Here is a 19,468-nt window from a genome sequence, read left to right as displayed (position 1 = left end):
GAGAGCCAGAGCGGCTGCAGGGAGAGACGTCCACATCCGCTAGCTTCCTCCCTGCTTCCAGAAGCCTTCACAGCAACTCCCTGAAACAAAAGGGCTTCATCCCTCCCTCCCTTGACCTGCCTTAGCTACTCTCCCACCTTCTGGAGGAGAAACGCTTATCAGAGGTTCCCTTGAGGCAGAAATGTCATCTGTGGAAACTTTTTGGCCCAGCTGACCTTCATCCCAAGTTCTTCCTCAAACCCATGATCAACACCTAACTTTTACACAGGTGTTCAACAATATATTAAAAATGTTATAAAAAACCCACATAACTATAGCATTAAAATATATACTAAAACAGATAAATATGTAAATACACAAATATGTTATAAAAATATACATGACACTGACACAGTTCCCCCCTCCCCCTCTTCAGGTAACACAATATGAAAAACAAAGTCTTGCAAGGATGATTGGATCTCCTGAGTCATGACGATACTATCAGCTTTTCTACCATCCAGGACATGTTTTGTGTCTTTATGATAAAACCCACACAAACCACAGCTCTAGACTGCTTAGATTGTCATGGTAATCAGCATTCCTGCCAAGGCTTCTGTTTCTTCAGCCAGGCTGAGCCAGCATATTTTATCACAGCCACAAATAACACAATCTTTCACGCAGCCTCTCTGTAGGAGAAAAAGTGAACTAATTGCAAAAATAGTAAGGTACAAAAAAGGGGTTATCCTGCATTTATTGTCATGGTTTATGGCCGAAGCAGCAGGATATTTAATTTAATTTTTATGCTTTTTAAAAATCCTTCTGTAAGAAGTCAGCCTTTGGATTAAGGCTTTTCGGTTTTGCTTTTGTCCATTAGCAATATTTTTTTTTTCCTGAAAGACACAAAAATTCTGCAGAGCTCTTCCACGTGATTCACGACAATCACAGCATTCTTCCCGATTCAGCATCCGCCTGACTAGACTTTGTACTACTTGCTGCTTGACAGTAATGGGGAAAAGAAGGAAAAAGCAGGTGGTGGTGGTGGGTGGTGTTTCATTTCTGTTTCTTCAGTTCCTTTACATTTTCAGTATATCTGTGTACTTCAAATTTGGAAAACACAAACCTGTGAAATACTATGTAGAGTGTTTTTTGTGATTACCAGCGTGTGACATGTTGGTTAGCGATGCAGGCTAGGCAGGTAAGTAAGCAGATGACAGTCACAAGCAGGTAGCAGCCACAAAACCACAACTTTTTGCGTACATGCACTGCTATCTGCCACTCCTCTTGCTGTACTATATAAGTGAACCACAGCAGCAACCACTTTAAATACATAAAGTAGCTCTGTCTGCACTTTGTATGGTGGGAGGAGGGAGAAGATGAGGTTATTGTCACGAGTTGATCGTTTCTGCAGCATTAGGCCACTCAGGAAACTGGGGCGTTGCTGGAGCGAGGCTCGGCCGAGAGCCATGAACCCACCTGCTCACTGGAGGTCAATTCTAGACATCAGCAAAAGAAAAAGCATGTATGCTTACGAAACACCAAGCTGCACAAGGAAACATCGCGGGAGCAGCAAGCACCTCTGAGGTTTTGTGGCTGCTAGGTTAGGGAGCTTCTGGATCCCGATGCTTCCTTAGGTCACATAAAGTAACTCAGGTATCAGATGCCCGATAACTCTCTACTCCAGCACTTTTACACTGACGCAATTCCTCAGGCACTCAAGTCCAGCACAGTGCCATTTGTCAGAGACAGACAAGACCTGCTACTGGCAAAGAAAAAAAGGTAATCTGAGACACTAAAAGCAAAAGGAATGACTCGGAACCCAGGAGCAAAACCTGGTCAACCGATGCACAATTCCCCTTCAACGTGCCTCTCCATTCCCCCTAAAAAAGCAACCAACCCATATTTTACGATTGTGGGAAGAAATCCTAACAAAGAAATTGATTTTCTCAACTCAGGGGAAAAAAATTGAAGGTGCAATCTGATTTTTTTCCTGTTATGGCTGTTAACACTGCCCTGTTTTGTTTATTCAGAAACACTTACTTTGTATCAGAAATAAACAAGGCGCAGAACCCTGTAATTGGGCACTACAGCCTGGAAAGATGCCCTAAATCGCATCACTGATGGGAGACTGGGTTAAGATTACAAAACAAACAAACAAAACAACAACAAAGAAAAAGAGAGAGAGAAATTCCTTTCTCAGATTACCTGTCCTTTAGAAAGGGCAGACTGGAGACAAATATCCTCACTTCGTAAAGTTTTAAAACTGTATTCCAGCTTTGTATCACTTCTGCATTTGCTTAATTCTGCAGGTATAAAGATAAACTTCAATCCTTTAAAGTTACTGATCCCTTCAGTCTCACACAATAAATATATTCTCCTTTAAGCTTTTAATCTCAATGGCACACTATTTCACTTGATGGAAGAAGTATTTTAATAACAAAAATAAGGAGAGGGTGGGGGGCTTTTTGCTTCAACTGAAGAGCTGCTTCAGCACTGCAGATAAATACAGGTTATGTCATACAAAAAAAAGACATCTTGGATAACTACACTTTTGAAAATATGTACTTTTTCTACAATTGTTTGTGCTACGTCAAAACACACACACACGAAGGCACTTGGGAAGTGCTACCATAAATTAGGAAGACACACAGCATAGTTACACTTGGGCTGAATCTGGCTACAAAAAACCACCACAGATCTTGCAAAATTTCATGAAGAAAGCCCCAGTTCCTCCAACCCCTTAACTGTAAATCAAAAGGATCAAACCAAAAAGCACATTTCCAGGCAACTGTGCTTGCAGGGAAGAACTGTGGGGGTGGGGGTGGGGGGGGGATTTCCAAAGGGAAATTTTTTTTTTTTTCATAATTTTAAAATGTACTTTTTTTTTTGCCAAAGTAATGATCACAGACTGCTTAGCCTTACAGAGTCTGCCTAGAATTACTTCAAATGATTAAATTAGTTACTAAAAATCCAATTTGCCCTTTCACCACTACTCATACCATTAACTTTGCGCATACCAACCACAGCAATGCGAATACAATAACTGATTAAACTTCTTCATCTTATGCCAATACCATTCTGCACCACTTGCTTTGCAAGTGCTTCAGGGAAATTCTTGCATTTCTAAAAATTTCTATTTGGATACAATGGAATTTCTATTTCTGATATAATGGAAAAATTGCCTTCAAGTTAAATTAAGCGTGAAAGTGTGAATTTAGGATTAGAAAAAGGAACATATACTCTCATAATTGTTAGCACAACACACGGATTTATGACTTTTTTCTGTGGCATGTTATTTGTTGAAATTACTTTTTCTTAAGCTTACTTCAAAAACAAGCTATCTTAGGCTGTGTTTACAGGGACCTGCTGGGGCATAAGCAAATTTAAACAATTTTTGGTTGCTTTGCCAATTGCAAAGCATTCTTGGCACCATCTGCTTTCCCATTCATTTTCCTTAAACTATTTATAGTTCAATGTAATACAGCCAAAGAGTTACAAGTTTAAGAGTTATTATTTATTTAGTTATAATAATAATAATAATTATAATAATTATAATAATTTAGTTATAATAATTAACATTATTTATGTTAATTATTTAGTGAAAAAAAAATATATTAACACAATTGAACCTAAAGCAGACTGGCAGGAGCTGCTTGTTCTTATCCCAATGTGCAGTTTTTAAAACATTTATCTTTTTTACTCATGTATTTTGGATTGCAACAAGACACTTGGGACTGCATAGACCCACCTTCCTTCAAACTGAATTCCCCGAATGCTTCAACTTTCTACAAATTCTTGAGTATCTTGAAATATGCAAAACTTTTCAGTAAAAAATAAGAAAAGTTTACTCTCTTGGAATATTTTCAGGTATTATAAAATTTGATAACTTACAAAGGTTACAAATCAAAGTAAACAGCCAGGCATAGCAATCTGAGTGCTTATTATTTAACTTTTATACGCTCCAGAGATTTCTCAGATGAGATACGCTTGCCTTTTCACACCCTTATTTCTAAAGCATTAAAATCTGCCCAGCTCCCTATGTAAGCGTACAAGGCACTAGATAGAAATAAGAAATAGAAGTGTGCAGATACCAAGAAATAACTGAATTTTTAAAGTTATCATTACTTTTGTAAAACTAACCATTTGGACCCAAACATACCATGCTGACTGTGCTCCACAACAAACAGGCTCTCGAGCTGTTCACCTTTTATTTCGGGTAAAGTCTCATAGCAGAGGCTTAGCGTTTGTCAGGAAGGTGAACCTTGTGCTAGGAAACACTTGTGCCTGCAAAAGTTCCCCAATTTGGCCAACTTGTAAACCTTTGGAAAATGGCAGTTGATTCATATTCAGCAAGAACTTGCAAAAAGGTTTTGAGAGACTCGGTCACCACTGGATAGCCTCTAGTTTCTCCCAGCTTCTTAGCACCAATTAGACTGCATTCCTACAGCTAGAAAGCAGCACGGTATTTTCTACCTGCTCACGTCTCCCACTTGTGACCACGACTTCTTCGGTATCAGGAACGAAAACTGAAGTTAACTGTTCTTTCGCTCTGGTACCTGGCTTACGCATCTCTCTTCTGCCTTCCCCAAATGACACCTCTACTGGCACCTGCGCAGGGAGAGGGGTGAGATGTGCAGAGTGACGGGCAGGGCAGGAGGGATGCCGTAAGACGAAGGCTGGCTCTAAGGGCAAGCGCTCCTGCAAACACTGCCCTTCACCGACACTTCCAAGTTACAGCGTGACATTTGCCAGCACGCCGCTGGCACCCATAAAACAGCTCCTGATACGGTCCACGCAGGTGGAAAGCGTCTATTTTGCTGGGGGAAAGAAAAGTCTAAAGCAAAACCGTGTATGCAAAAACACACGGGTGAGCACTCCTTCCCATGGGAAGCAGATCGGAGCCAAGGACTTTCATTCCCCCTTCACTTGCAGTTGTGCTAAGCTGGCGCTGCAGGAAACCCAGGGCCCTGCGGTACAGGCATGCTGCTAATTACACACAGCTCCTGCACGCATCCGAAGCATGACCACAATGTCACTGTTACAAGTCTCTATGGAGAACAGTTACAAAAAAACTCCAACAAAACTAAATAGTACACATTCATGCAAAAAGTGTTTCCAGTGATGGAAACAAAAGCAAAACCACATGAATTAACAGGCTCTCCCTGCAAATAAACAACAAAGAAATAAGTAAAAATGCCTCTTTAGTATTTCATAAATACACACATTACATACTAATTATGTTGTCAAGCATGCACAACAGATATTATTCTTCTGGATAAAAAACAAACTCAAAATTGAAGTCAGAAGAACAATAAATCTGCCTGCTCAAGCCTCAGAGAGATACTGCTAACAACAGCATGCCAAATACTAAAGAATTTTATTTCTTGAAATAAAGCCCAGATCTGTGGATGTTAGGAAAGATTTACAAATACAAAAACATTGAACCTTACAAACTACCCACAATGCTAAAAAATTAAGCTTAAAGTTAGTTAAAAATTAAAATAATCGAGTTGCAAAAAACCAAAAGTCTAAAATAACATTAGACATGAACTAGGCTGTCCAGAGAGCAGTGGCAGCAACACCAGCAAGACCTGTACTCCTTTGCAACTTCACAAGATGCTTTTCAGCACTGGCTATGGTATAATCAGAAAGGCTGCTACATAAATCAGCATTTTGTGACCATTTACTTTAACTGCCTTCATACTTGGCACACTGGTGACACTGGCGTTGCCTGCCACAGCCCAAAACGTAGACCGAGCCTGGTCCCTGGACGAGCAGGTCTTTTCCACCTCAGCACCATATTAGTAGATTCTGCCATTAAAATTTCACCAAGAAATGTTGCTGATGTGCAGCAAGTGAAGTCCTTAAAAGGAGATGCTGTAAGGAAAGTATGTACAGCCATTATTTGGAAAACTGCATAAAAACATGGTAGATCCCTATCTACGCTGAATAACATCTATCCATGTTAAAGGCTATTAGCTTTCCATTAGTGTTAAAGGAATACTAATACACTTCACACTTAATAGTACCAAAGTTAACAGTCTGAATTAGTATAAATGCCACCAGGCACCTAACGCGAGGTATAGCAGTCAAAACACAAAAGCTACCTTGCTGTCTGACACGTCTGTTGGTAGAGATAGGTACTGATGATGGCTGCATAGCTGAGCTCAGCCTCAGCTACCGCGCATACGAACTGCTGAACTCACCTATAACATGCTGCCAAATGGACAGTCCACACAGGGAATGGGAAAACCAGAGAGCTTTAATAAAACAGAAACCAAACAGTAGAAGGACTACAAAGTCACTGGGAAAATGAAGTATCCAGCTCTGGCAGCGCAGGGATGGAGCACGTTGGCTAACCATAGGATACAAGTGTCTTGTGAAGAAAAAAGGAAAAGGAAAAGTTTCTAAGAAATGTAGTTTTGACCACATAGTTGATATATTTGTGAGAAAATAACCATTTTTAAGGAAATTTCCACCAGTGAGAGCAGGCTGGCTTGTTCTTTATTTCTCCACATTTTTTTCTAGCAGATATCATCTATTAATATCTAGTTTTCCAAGTAATTACTTTTTACATTGAAGCAATTACTGAGTAATGGTTTCAGGAATATGCATTTCTCTAATACAGTCTGTTTAATTCTAATTAGCAACGTGAAACTGTCATATCATCTGATAATACCTTGGACTGAAAGGACTTTAGGAGTAATTGGGAGTCCTGTGAAGCAGAAAGTGGCAGAAAGAGACCTTGGAGGCCTAGAATAGGGAGCATGAGATCCTACTTCTACAGAAAGAAAACATACCGTTCTCTACAGAAAGAAAACATACCGTTCGGGTACGTAAACCGTGTATCATACTAAAAAGAGCCGAAATCCACCCAGAGCAAAAGCTTAAGTATCCTAGGTCTTAGATCACATCTAGCAACATCTTTCTACCAGGCTGGCACATTTTGGGTATGACATAGCAAGGGATTTGACTTCATTTTTGGATCATGTTTCTTCCTCTACCTTGCCAGCAACTGTACATACTTCCTAGACCAAACCGTCAGATGACTTAGGCAAGGGGATGCCTAAATTCTGGGTCACTGGTCCAGGCTGAACAACGTTTTATCTAGCAATGTCAAAACTGAAGCACTTGCTGGCATTCCCAAAAGCAGCACTTTGAACACCTAAAAGCATCTGACTTCCTTATCAGCATCGGAGGCTTTCATACGCTCAGCCTCCTCCCGTGGTAACGGCCCAGGACGGGCTCAGAAGATGCACGCAGCTTCAGGGATCAATTTGTCTTTTTGGACACACTGCCACAGGTTCCTTTTTCCCAACAATAACTCCATCTAACACTTCCAGAGCACTGCATGCAACCTGTTCACACGCTTAAAAAGAACTTAGATTTAACTATTTGTGTTTTCTCCTCAATGTATTCTGAACAAGGAAACAATCTAGAAATCAACTTTTACAGCAACTTACAGCATCTTTTACTACAGAAAAATTTTTAGACTAGAACAGAAAGGTTATGTCCTGTAAATCCAAGACAATACTGGAAATATTTTGGATTTCAGCCGGCTTCTCACCTACTCATTTCTGTTGTTAGCCCTTCGCTCAGCCTACAGGGCACTACAAAGATAGACTGATTTGTAAACAAAGTTTAATATATGCAAAGTTTGACAAATACATTATCCCAGCAACCAATGGGGAGGAAGTTTTACAGCATCCCCTTTCTTAGCATGTGTTTTAATTATTGTTTTAATGTGTCTTGCTCTTCTTTGCTCTAACATACTATGGTCCTGTTACAGCTCAGAAAAAGTATACCTGCGGAATTCAAGCAAACTCACAAAAAACAGTAATTCTTACATCAAGACTCACTAACTGAACTCTCCAAAATCCTGTTTTACAATACCCTTTTAACACAGCTTCTACCAGAAATTCTATCACCCCAGTGGACACTGGCTTGGAGCTGGGCAGCGATGGTGTTTCCTTGGGACCTTTCAGTCCATCAGCCTCAGAGTCCTTCTCATCACCTCCTTTCATTAGCCACGGAGGGGAAAGGAAGCCCTGCCTTGGCCCCAACACTAGCAGAAGAGAACCGCCATAACCGAACTTCACGATTCAGAGCTTCTTCCAGTCCATATGGAAGTCAGGAAGGAATTGCTTCCAACATGAAGAGTCTTCTTAAGTATTTGGCTGGCAAGCGTTCTTCATGTGCAAAGATGAGTGGGTCACCATCAGATACGCAAGTGGGAAAGAGCAATCCCAGCCAAAGTTAATTTTACTTCCACCTTCCTTTGCAATACAGGAGACTGCTAAGATCCTCCGGACACATTACACTGAACCAATTCACTGCTCCCAGGACAACATTTTATGTCAGCACCTGAATTTCCCTTTGTCTCTCCCGGAGACATACAGAACTGGGCAATACAGAGACTGGGAAGTTGCCCATCAGTGTGGGCATCCCCATGGCACACAAGCACACACGTCCTTCTTCCAGCCCCCAGAGAAACTTGTACCAGCATGATAAAAGATTTTTCAGGAACTATCATGCTTTCACCTAACCAAAGTTATTGAGCTCAACAACAGACTATTTAACAGTGAGATGTATTCCTGCAACAACCCTTCTTTGAAAGACTAAATCATCTTCTGTATTCATTTTAATGAAACTATGACAAGGTCGCATTTCCTAGAAAGATTAGTGCAATGAGGAAGGAAAAAAAAACAACAAAAAACCCCAACCAACTATATAGGGGGTTGGAGAGATTTTCCCCAAAAAACGTTTATCAAGTATGTTTTCCTCAGATTGCTAGGCATAGTTTCAGTTCCTCTCTGCAGCAAAAGCAAGCAGCACCTAATAAATGTTTCATTCAATAATTCAGACATTTTATTAAAGTTATCATAATGCAAACAAGTTTTTACCCATGCTTATGCACAAGGTAAAAGAATTATAACAATGTATAAAAAAAGTTAATCTCTCTGTAAACTCTAGAGTAGAATCATTACAGAGGCCTTAGGCACGGTTAGTGAATATTTACTGGGATCAGTGAAATGAAATTAAAAAAAAACCCCAAACCAAAAAATCCCTCAGTTATTTGGCAGCAATTTATCCTGGCCAGTTAATGCTAGACACAAGTGCTAAAAAGGCAAAAGCAGCAAAGAAAAAAATAATTCACACATCTCCTTATATGTTGGCTCACTGTTTGAAATTAACATTTCAGAACTTAGCTTACACAAATATTCATTGCAAGAACACCCAAAAAATCAGTATGAATTCCTTTACAACTTGTTTGTCTTTTAGGCAAACAATACTAGTTACCCCAGAGCAAAGATAAAGTTTTGCTGCCATCCCCTGGAAGCCCTTTATCTCGTCATCAATTGCTCTTTCTGATCAACATGTCTGGGCCTTGTCCCTGCCCACAGCTAGCAAGTTAAGTCCAGCAGTAGTCACCCTACACAGCAGCTGAGTGAATAGCAAAAAAACAACTATAACTTATTATTCAGAAACAAAACATCAAATACTATCAAAAGGATTAAGTCAACCTCTCAGAAATCTATGACAGTGAATCACATTTGATCATTTAACACATTATAAACATTAGCAAATATTTTACTGGATTACTTCAAAACAAAATAAGATATAATTACATCTATGTAATCTGTTTTCTCTTTCTAGATGCTAAAAACAGAAATAAGTTTTTAATTAATCTATTTCTTTTCTTTCTGTTTCTTGTTTTTCCCAACACTCAATACACTTGGCTAGAAGAAAAACCACATAATCAGGAGTGACATGTGACACCGTAGCTGCATTTTTGCAATGGGAATTTTCTTGTTACTCTTTGTTACACAGCTTGTCTGAATTGTCACACAAAATAACTGATCCTTACCTTAAACAATGCATTTTCCTTTATTTACTGAGAGAAATGTGATCTTTAGAAATAAATAAATTGTTCTGTTACAGATGGGATGTCAGACACCAGCAAGCTACTGCCAGCTTCAAAAACAAGGGACCATTCATAACTACAATTCATATTCTGTTCTCATTCTTCTAAAATCTTGGCTCCCCTTTTACCATCATTTGTAACTGTCTGTATGCTGAAAATAGATATCTAACAAACAATGCTGTTTAGCCCAATACCAACTCCCTTTATAGCTACAGTTTAATTTAAGTAGTGTTCTTATTTCAATCCCCCAATCATAGTAAGTAGCATCTTTTTATTTTAGTCCGAAACACAAGCTTATGTCCCCCCAGTGTTCTCCACTTCCATAAATTAAATCTTAAAACATACAAGTGCTTTTCTTGTCAATATTATAAAAGCCCCAATTTAACTGCTTCTTTCCTCAGTCACAAAGTTAGTTTGTTAAAATTTAAAACCTACATAAACTATGAAAGTGTTTGCTAAACAGCACAAAAGGTAACTAAATCTGAAAGAAATATATATAGCACACAGAATAAAAGGCAGTTCCCCAGCAAAGAAATACAGTCGTCTCTACAGCGAAACACGGCAGCCATCCAGCAGCTCCCTACCAGGGTTAATAAAAAATTTTTCTAAGTTTGTTTTGTTAGACTATGTAAAGTCATCCCAATGGGAACTTCTATGAGACTATAGTTGTTCCTACTTCACTCTCACCCTCAGAGTCAAAGCCAGACTTCCTTCTCAGGGACAGAGGAACTAGGACTATTTTAGTGTTCCGGCACTGGCAAGCAAACGACAAAAAATAACCACGGAAAGACACAATCACAGCACTCGATCACATACAGGATATCCAGATTTAAGTCTCTGGCCTCTTTGCTCTACATCTCTCCATATCAGGAACAAAGAAATATCCCACTCACAGCCCTAGAGAGCTGATCATTTGTATAAAAAGGTGTATAAAATGCTTTTACGATCAGTGTCTAGGAGATATCCTCAGTCTTTTCAGTTTAAAAAAACAAATTTCATCCTGTTGAAGAACATCTTAGATCCCAAACTTCAGCAGAACAAGGTTTCTCACCTAGCTTTACCCACGGTACTGGGGACAGCGGTGTAGGTGAGTGAACACCCAGCTCTCCACTACACCTGGTCTTTAAGGACAACTCACGCTTCCCAAATGAAGAAGAGTTACAAGGGATTCTCTCTCAGGTAAAAAGAGTATTTGGCAGTAAAATGAAGACTATGCTATCAAATTCATTCTCACAATGTCCTTGTACGAACACTGAAGTTTCAGTATTTCACTTTAAAATTTTAATATAAATAATGTTAATTTCCTACAAATAGGAAACAAAATACACCCTCTGTTCATGATTCAAGAACTGTACTGTGATGCAGCCATACTCCAACTCTCATCACTATATATTAACCTACCTTGATAGACTCAATTATTATAAAACAGAGCTTAAAGCTTATTTTAGGTCTTACAACTGTTGTAAAAAGCAACTCAGTGTAGGACAACTGGTATGAATAGTTGGCAAGTACTCAGTATGAGGAAATACACTCAACGTTTTCTAATAGTTTTCACAGAGAAATCATATGAGGTATAGTGCCATGTACCAGAAACAGTGAGACACACACATATTCAGAGATTAAAATGCAAAACCAGAAGCTTATTTGACACAGAGAGCACACACAGCCCCCAGCCTCCCTTGGGCAAGAAGCTGTTTTTCAGGTATCCATCCTGCTGAGCAAACAAAGCTGGTTTTCCTTTTGAAACAGGCCCCGATAAACAGCTCTTAAGTCCTCACTTAAAGAAAAGGACTTCCACTTTGCAAGATCATGAGATGTTTTTCAAGTAAAGAAATGAAAAACAGCCAGGGACCACATCTCCTAATAAAGTAGTAATAGCACAAGCACAGGCCATCACACATAAACACCACCCTACCATTAAACATCCAATCTCCAGTCCTAGCTGGTCAGCGTGGAGATGACTCCTCTACAGGAGAAGTACGATGTGATTCCTGACTCACAGAGTTACCAGCTTTGTAATTCCTCGCTGCATAGTCTGCAGTCCACAGCATTTCCTCTCCTGTCTAAATGGCTTTGGTTAAGGACACTCCATTACAGCAACCAATTAAAAACATAATTATAACTTACAGCCATGATAAAATTTGCCATTTTCATTTAGCTTTTGAAAAAGGATTTTTTTTGTCGATAGAACAAGAAGCATCCTCTATTTTATTTCACAAAACAGCCATGGAAATTTTTTATGTATGAAATCTTAAATACCAGCACTTTGCACATAAATTCATATGCACAGACACACTAAAGAAGGGAACACGAGCTAGTACTATCATCTCAAGTGTCAATTTTGGAAGCAGTTTTTTGGATTATACTCTTAGCCAAGGAAGACTTTGCATCTACCCCCCTCTAACTGCTCCCTGGCTGCTAACACATACATTCATTCAAAATATGCAGAGAAAGATACTAGCAAATTTTTAATCACGTCTAGAGGAAGAATCCCTTTTTAAAGCAGTCTGGAGGAAGAAGGATACAGACACTAATTTTTCTAAAGTTCTTCAGTACTTGAATTTGCTCTAGGGTAAGGGAATTAACTAGCACAGACTTGTCACTGCCTAATTAACAATCCATGAATGGAATGTCCGAACAGCTATGAGCAGATACGTTGCATAAGCATAATAAATGAAATAAATAAAGGTAAAGTATGTTATCTTCCATTCTTTCATTGCATGTAGTTTTTCCCTATCAAGAAGTGGCAGAAACAGCTCTACTAATGACCTTAACTGTACCTTAACTTAAACACGGTAGAGATTCAGACCGTTACTGCTAATGAAAATACATTATTTTACATTAATTTAATTGCATATCTTTCATATACATTCTCACAACACCCCCATGACAAAGACGAAGGTTTACCATTATTTTTCCCCTTTGTATACATTAGGATTGATACAAATAAATTTGTGGAAGTTACTTGTCAAAACCATAGAAAACCTACTTGACAAGAATAAAATTGAGATTTATAGTGCAAGGTATACACCTGTAAATGGAAAGGAACTCATGTGACTTTCAACATTACAGCTATATTTGTTAGGACAACAATGAGGTAAAAGGAAAAATCCCCACGATGCCACAAGAACTTAAAAAAAAAAAAAAACAAACAAACAAGAAAAACCCCAGCAAGTGATTTCATCTGTGGCCCCAGTTCAGGATTTTAGAAGCATTATGCAAAAGCTAAAAATATTTTTTTGTAGTGTATCAAAGTGTCCTGTACCCAGAACACAGTGGAAGCCTCATCCTCACTACAAGCTACAGTAACCCACCCATGTGCCCACTGTCTGAAGGCACTGGCAGGTGCTGCTCATCCCTTCTGAGAAGACACCATGGGTGGCCAGTGTATATGCATGCCAAAAGAAACCTCAACCATTACAAAAAAATCCCACGTGTTTCCTTCCTTTAATTGTTATGTGTATTTGCAGTTGTACTTGGCCCTAAAATTCTCACTTATTTTCCACCTGCAAAATGACTCATGAGGATTATCTAGAAAGTGAACTAAAGTGTATTTTAGTGTAATTATTAAAATTTATCTTCACTGATATTCCTTTTATTAATATGCTTTTTTTAAGAGAGTTAGCAATGGTAAAGTAAAAAAATATACAAGTTCCAACAGTTTCAGACAAAGGTTTTTGAGATGACAGGGAAAGCATCCATTGATGCAAGATCAGGTAGAGCAGAATCTCAATTTACGTTAAATAAGCCTAATCCCAGCCTATTAAGGAGTGACATGTCTGAAAATAAGGACGCAATACACATAGTTCTACATGTCACAAAAAGCTTCGCAGAGAAAGGACCTGAATTCTGGAACCATACTGAACTACGCCACCCTGAATTTTTTTCAGAGTATCCCACACACTGACATGCTGCACAAAGTTGGACCTGTTGCTGCAATTATTAGCTGTCTGAAAAACAGCAGCCCCTGCTCAAGTGGAAATACTGATTCCTTAGGGATGACACTTCCCACACAGCACTACCTTGCTTTGGAGATGGATTATCCAATAGAGACAGTTTCACAGTAGCTGTCACTAAACAAAACAGAGCTAAATTCAGGGTCCTGACTATATGGATTAGGACAAGGACAGGAAAAGCATTTTTGCCAACAATAACCTCAGTGATGTCTCAGAGCATAAACAAAACTGTCAACAACACTGGCCAGAAATCTAACTCATTAAAAGCTGATTTCACAACTTTCTGCTTCTTTCACATTCTCAATTTCCTAGGTAGTATCTAGTAACAGACCTCTACCTGTAGCAGTGTCTAAGTTAGAGAGAAAGCAGTTTTGATCTAGGATGGCAATTCCCAAATTCCTAAAGAGTTACAGCTGAACAAAACTAAGATAAATCCTCTCTCATACTTAAATGGCTTCATATAGGTATAAGTTCTGTGTGAACAATAAGTAAAATGTCCTATAAGCAATAACTTATATTATTAATATACATATATTAATATATACATATATAAATGTATATAATAGAATGTAAGTCCATAACTAATAATGTCCTATATGAGGGACAGATCAAAAATTTACGGGAAAAATCACTACCTATACAAACTATATTAGCAATTTTACCAAAACAAGAACAGCTGTACTGGGTTCAACCACAGGTCTCCATAACCCATGTCTCCATAAACTTGTGCTCTGGGATGATCAGAACAAGCATATCATTCTTCTCCTAAGAAACCTCCCAGCATCCAACTATCAAAAGCCAAATCCTTTTAAGACTTAAAACACATAATACCAAGCACTACACAAAGGTGCGTTTAGTGGAAATCAAACAGGAAAAAAGCCATATTCTCTTACAAAGAATATAAATGCAGAAGGCAATGACCCGGTGTCTTTGTACATCCTATCTTTATGCCCTCTGAAACCTGGGCTATACAAGCAGCCATATGGCTACCAGTATACAGCAGACAAGGGGCACCAAGTGCTAACTTTACAGAACCAGCTCCACAGTCCAGAATACATAATACTCTTCCATAAATCTCTGTGCTCTGACCACACAGAGGTTCAGCTGTGCATGCTTCCCCTCTGCTTCCCGTGGGAACGCATGCTGGCTAGAGAACTGCAGCATCAGAAGAAGGTCCTTCAGCTACAGCCCTTAGCAGAAACTGCCCAGATTAAGTGTGCTTGGTGGAAGCAGCACATGTCCTAACAGAAAACAACTCAGCCCTCTCTGTCCTCTCAATTCAGACTCCAAATCTGTCCGGGCATTTGAGACACTGGTCCAATTATCCTACCTGTGCCACAGGCTTCACTTGTTTTTTTCTCTACAGGGCACCATGTGCATGAACACTTGAGGCTGTCAAAAGCACATGATGAAGGTGTGATGATATGGTCCACACAATGTTGCCTTAGAAAACACGTATTTGCAGATTTGGACTGCAAGGACCAACCACTCCCCAGGTTTCTTCCCGTCATGCTCTTGCAATACCAGCAAGCAAGGTCCAAGAACAAGACAGGGTAGATGACAGGAGCTCATGTTTCAGCAAAATACCACTGGGACCAAGTCTTAAGGCAATATGGGAAAAGGGAGTGTTGATGAGGTAAAAACACTTTTGGAAATATAATCAAATTGTTACAACAAAATTGGCTTTAAACCCCAAACTATTTCAATTACCTTCTGGTGGTGGGGGAGGGAATTCCTCTGTGTCCATCGTAGTGTATCCACCGCTCCTTTAGCAGACTGAAAAACCCTGCAAAAATGAAGGGAACATGTTTTGTATATGAACAATTCCAAATATTGAGACACTCCTTTTCAATTTGGCCAAGCTCATACCTATTAGCTAATACCATTATGGAAGAGAGGAAATGTGCCTGGCTTTTTGCTTCAAAATGCATCCAGTCCAAATTTTTATGTACACAGCCCTCAGTATTGGAGCCAATTCTTGTAAAGATCTCAATAAGCCAGCTGAAGAAAGATGAAGTTTTCAAACTATGTGGTACTCTGCAGCTCCCATGGTGACAATCACAAGCAGATTACTAAAACATGTTATTTCAATGCCTGTTTGAACTATATATTGTTTCAAAATCTTCATGAAGGGGAGGGGAAGAAAAATTCTAGGAAGCTCATCAGTTTTGATGATGCTTTTCTCCATTTGGCAATCAGAAATCACAAGTTTTAACCATACACTTTATAGACAGCTTCTTCTTTTCTTTTCTTTTTTTTTGGCAATCTTAAAAACTCCCATTGAATGCCTTCATTTCCACCTCTCCTGAGGAGAGTGAAGTACCGGTGAGCAGTCTCCTGAGCACATTCTCTTTCCTTCTCTTTTCTCAAATGCTGTCGGTCTCATGTTTTAAGGAAAAGAATAAACCTACAAAGCACTCCCATACTTTAGTCCTGAACACACACTGGGAGAGAGCAAAGCCCAGAACCCGTGAGAGGAAAATTCTGAAGGCCTTTTAGCTACTCTCTTAAAGATCTATCTGGAAGAGGTGCTGAGACTAACTTTCAGAGGTTTGCCAGTTATTGCATATTTCACACTTGAAAATCTATGAATCATCACTGTAACATAAAGAAAAATAGCCTTTTCTTCAAACCATAATTTTCCCTCATTTTGGCTGACAATTTTCCTTCCTCCCCCATAACAATACTTAATAGGGATATGCCAGTATCATCTGAAAGGACAAATTAGACCTGTTGTGCTGAGCAATGCCCACACTCTGCCCCAAACCTATTTTCACTCTAACTCAAGAGACAGTGCATCAAAAAGAAATACTTCAGAACAAGGCTGAGGAGGAAAAGTAAGTTTCCAAAAGTCACACCAAACAGTGGAAGAGCCAATGCTAAATTTTCTGTCCTACTCTTGAGTAGCCCATAGGTGTTAATCTCAAGAAGCTACTGCTTCTGCTTGCAACAGCATGCAAAATAGCTCAAGCCCTTGGAAAGTCTCCATAGCCAAAGTAGGAAAAGAGTAAGTTGAAGGAGATAGCGAAATTCAAGGCACAGTGAAGAAATAAATGACTAAATGAATCGGGATACAGAGGTCAAATCAATTGCCACTTACAGAAGAGGTGGCAGTGAATGGGAGGGAGTGCCTCAAAAAAGGATCCAACCTTAGGAGGTACCAGGCAATTTACCTCCCTAGTATCAGGTATGCAAGGGCAAATCACCAGGAGAGACGTGCCAGGAAGGATAACAACTCTGGTAGTGCAAGATCCTCATATGATGCAACAATTCATAACAACTTGCATTTTCTAAGCATACAAAATTCCCTTTTAAATCCTCTTAAGCTTTGGTAATTCTAATCAAGTCCTAGACAAAAACAAGTAGCTTCAGAGCCAAGGCTCAGAAAGGATTCATACACACATACAACATCTGTCTACAGCACACAAAATATTCCATTACGTGCTTTCACTATACAGTGTCCCTTCTAAAGCCCCTCTCTACAATTTATATCTGCAGAGCTCAAAGGCGTGTTCCTGTTTACAAATGTCTGGAATGCATCTTGCCACACCAAAATTGTCAGCCAAAATGAGGGAAAATTATGGTTTGAAGAAAAGGCTATTTTTCTTTATTCTTTTAAAGTTGAATCATCACTGTAACATAGATTTTCAAGTGTGAAAAAAACTGGCAAACCTCTGAAAGTCTCAGCACCTCTTCCAGATAGATCTTTAAGAGAGTAGCTAAAAGGCCTTCAGAATATTTTTTTATTTAAACATATGATGCAAGTTTTTAAACACCTGTGGAAGTTGACTTCAACACTGATTTTAAAAATCAGTTTCTTCCTCACAAGCAAATACTAACAATTAACACACAGAGCTGAGCTACGGAAGTTTTCAGCTTGTTTTCTGTTTTGATCTAGCTCACAGTGACATGCTTCTAATTACACAAGAATTGTGTCGAAGAAGGACACAGACACAGTGTTAAGAGTCCTAGCCACTGACCTGCTTGCTCCCATCTGAACAGTGCAGTTATTCACAAGAAGAAAGATATACTTTCTCACTTAAGAATGCCTTAGGGGTTGACTTACACATTGCATTAATTCATTGTGAAGTTCCACAGATTTTTCTCTACTTTTTAGATGCTGAGAGAAACATTGCAGCAGCAAAGAAAGCTTGTGTATTGTACATTCCAGTAACACCCTCCATAAAAATAAAATAATTGCCATTTTATATAGTAGACAGCACCATATTTCAAAGAGAGTTTTCCACTCTTCTATTGAGAGTCAGGGGAACTAACTCAAGTCGAAGATGTTTAAATCAAGATTAAGCCAGATGATTTAATTCGGCTAGCAGCATGCGGCACAGTTTGCACTTGTAGCTCAAGTGGTTTCCCCACTGATTCTGCTGCTAACAGAGTAACACACCACACAGCTGTACAGGTGCATTCAAACAATAATCATGGAAATCACAGCTCAAATTAAGCTGAATGTTCTCTCATACACTCAGGACAGGTGTCTTCAAAACTAAATCAGGTTGCTCAGGGCCTTTTCCACCCAAGTTCTGAAGCCTCCCGAAGGTGGTTTCACCACCGCCTGGGGCAGCCGGCTCCTGTGCTTAACCAGCCACACCAGGAAGAGATTTTCCCTTACGCCCAACTGGAATTACCCTTGCAGCAGCCCGCAGCCACTGCCTCTCATTCTCCTGCTGTGCCCCTCTGAAAAGCAGCCTGGCTCCATCTTCTTTCCAACCTCTCCTTAGGGAAGAGAGGACTGCAACTCAATCCTCCTCAGTCCTTTCTTCTCAAAATGACACAAACGCAGTTCCCTCAGCCTCTCCTGACCTGTTCCCACCCCCAACCACGGCAGTGGCCTTCACTGGACTCGCTCCAGTTTGCCAGTGCCTCACTTGTACTGGGCCCCACACTGAACACTGTATTCCAGATGCAACATCATGACCACTGAGTATATGTTACTTAGTTTAACATAAAATTACTTAAGAAACTGAACAACGATGTGCTTTTAAGACACAGAATACCAAAATTTCATTCCAAAGGTATTTAAAAATTCCAATTGGAAAAAAATAACCTATTAAACATGAAACACATGAGCTATTATATTCACGTGTGTTGCATTATAAAATTATGAACCTGAATAATTGAACAACTGCCCTGACATACTGGACATGACACAAAGGTTATCAAAATACAGAGCTTTTTTCCCTATAAAACCGACTTCTCAAACACAGTATAACCTCTAGTTAATGACTTAAACTGCTCCCTTCCAGGCTCCACAGCAATCACAGAAACACAGGAGCTGCTTTCTGTCCCTGAAGTTACCTACCCCAAAAGGTAAGATCTCCCATTGGCTTCCAGCTGCCTACAATTCACCTGACTCGGTGCTCATCACCTTCTTTCCTTCAGGTGAGGGTAAAGAGGTAGCAGCGGGCAGTCTGGACCACAGTGGTGGTCTACACATTGCCTCCTTTCCATCTCTTCCCCCACATTTCCCATGTGTACCCAACGTACAGCAGATGCTGGAAGAGAGGCCAAGGAGCACCCAGACACTTTTAGGAAAGGCAAGCGACCTGTTCTGGCCAAAAGACTGGCCCTCGCTTCCCCTGTCTGCTTCCTATGT

General features: G+C 39.6%; 1 protein-coding gene across 3 annotated transcripts in view; it reads right to left on the bottom strand.

Annotated features, from left to right (window-relative positions):
- ARHGEF10 (Rho guanine nucleotide exchange factor 10) overlaps positions 1-19,468 on the bottom strand; it is a 117,367-nt gene that overhangs the window by 87,004 nt on the left and 10,895 nt on the right. For all 3 annotated transcript variants that reach the window (XM_075498038.1, XM_075498036.1, XM_075498039.1), the window contains exon 2: positions 15,568-15,643. In XM_075498038.1, coding sequence (XP_075354153.1) covers positions 15,568-15,604 — 37 coding nt within the window. In that variant the 5' untranslated portion in view covers positions 15,605-15,643. The remainder of the gene's footprint in view (positions 1-15,567; positions 15,644-19,468) is intronic.

The sequence above is a fragment of the Mycteria americana genome, chromosome 3 (assembly GCF_035582795.1).
Source record: "Mycteria americana isolate JAX WOST 10 ecotype Jacksonville Zoo and Gardens chromosome 3, USCA_MyAme_1.0, whole genome shotgun sequence".
NCBI classification, from domain to species: Eukaryota; Metazoa; Chordata; class Aves; order Ciconiiformes; family Ciconiidae; genus Mycteria; species Mycteria americana.
This window is presented reverse-complemented; position numbering and strand designations above follow the sequence as displayed.